This window comes from Bombus pascuorum, chromosome 10 (genome assembly GCF_905332965.1).
Source record: "Bombus pascuorum chromosome 10, iyBomPasc1.1, whole genome shotgun sequence".
In the NCBI taxonomy this organism is placed as follows: domain Eukaryota; kingdom Metazoa; phylum Arthropoda; class Insecta; order Hymenoptera; family Apidae; genus Bombus; species Bombus pascuorum.
Window position 1 is genome coordinate 2,964,902 of NC_083497.1, and position 649 is coordinate 2,965,550.

General features: G+C 52.2%; 1 protein-coding gene across 1 annotated transcript; it reads left to right on the forward strand.

Moving 5' to 3' along the window:
- Positions 1 to 217: 217 nt before the first annotated feature.
- On the forward strand, positions 218 to 649 carry LOC132911377 (uncharacterized). The gene has a single exon (XM_060967998.1). The coding sequence runs from the start codon at positions 218 to 220 to the stop codon at positions 647 to 649; it is 432 nt and encodes a 143-aa protein (XP_060823981.1).

Sequence of the window (649 nt, forward strand, 5' to 3'; positions counted from 1 at the left end):
ACAGGTGCCACATGTTCGGACACATGGCGAACAAATGCACGACGATAAGCCCGGGAAAGAAGGTATGCAGAAAGTGCGGAGATAAAGACCACACGATCGCAGCATGCAACAACGCACCGTGCTGCTCCATATGCAGCAAGGAGACAGGTGTAAAATTCGATCATGGGACGGGGTCGCTAGCATGCCCGGGGTATAGAAGGCTGTTGAGAGGGAAATAATGCTAATACTGCAAATTAATCTCAACGGATGCAAACTGGCGCAGGACCTCATGCACCAATGCGCAATTGAACTCAGACCGGACGTCGTTATAATATCCGAACCAAATAGGCAACACCCGCACTGGTACAACGACACCAAGGGAGATGCGTCGATATGGGTCATTCTATTCAACGGCGAACTCCCCGACGAGACTACGGTAGCCAGGAAGAGCGAGATTGTGGGTGTCTGCGCCGGCGATGTCTTCTACATCAACGGGTACTGCTCTCGCAACATCAACAAGCAGGAGTACGACAAGTACATCGATTCGCTGACATCGGTGACCAAGGAAGGTGCGAGGAAACACGACAAGGTCGTCGTGGCCGGCGACTACAACGCAAAATCGACCTGTTGGGGAGGAAAGACTACGGACAGAAGAGGGAGAGTCTCTTGA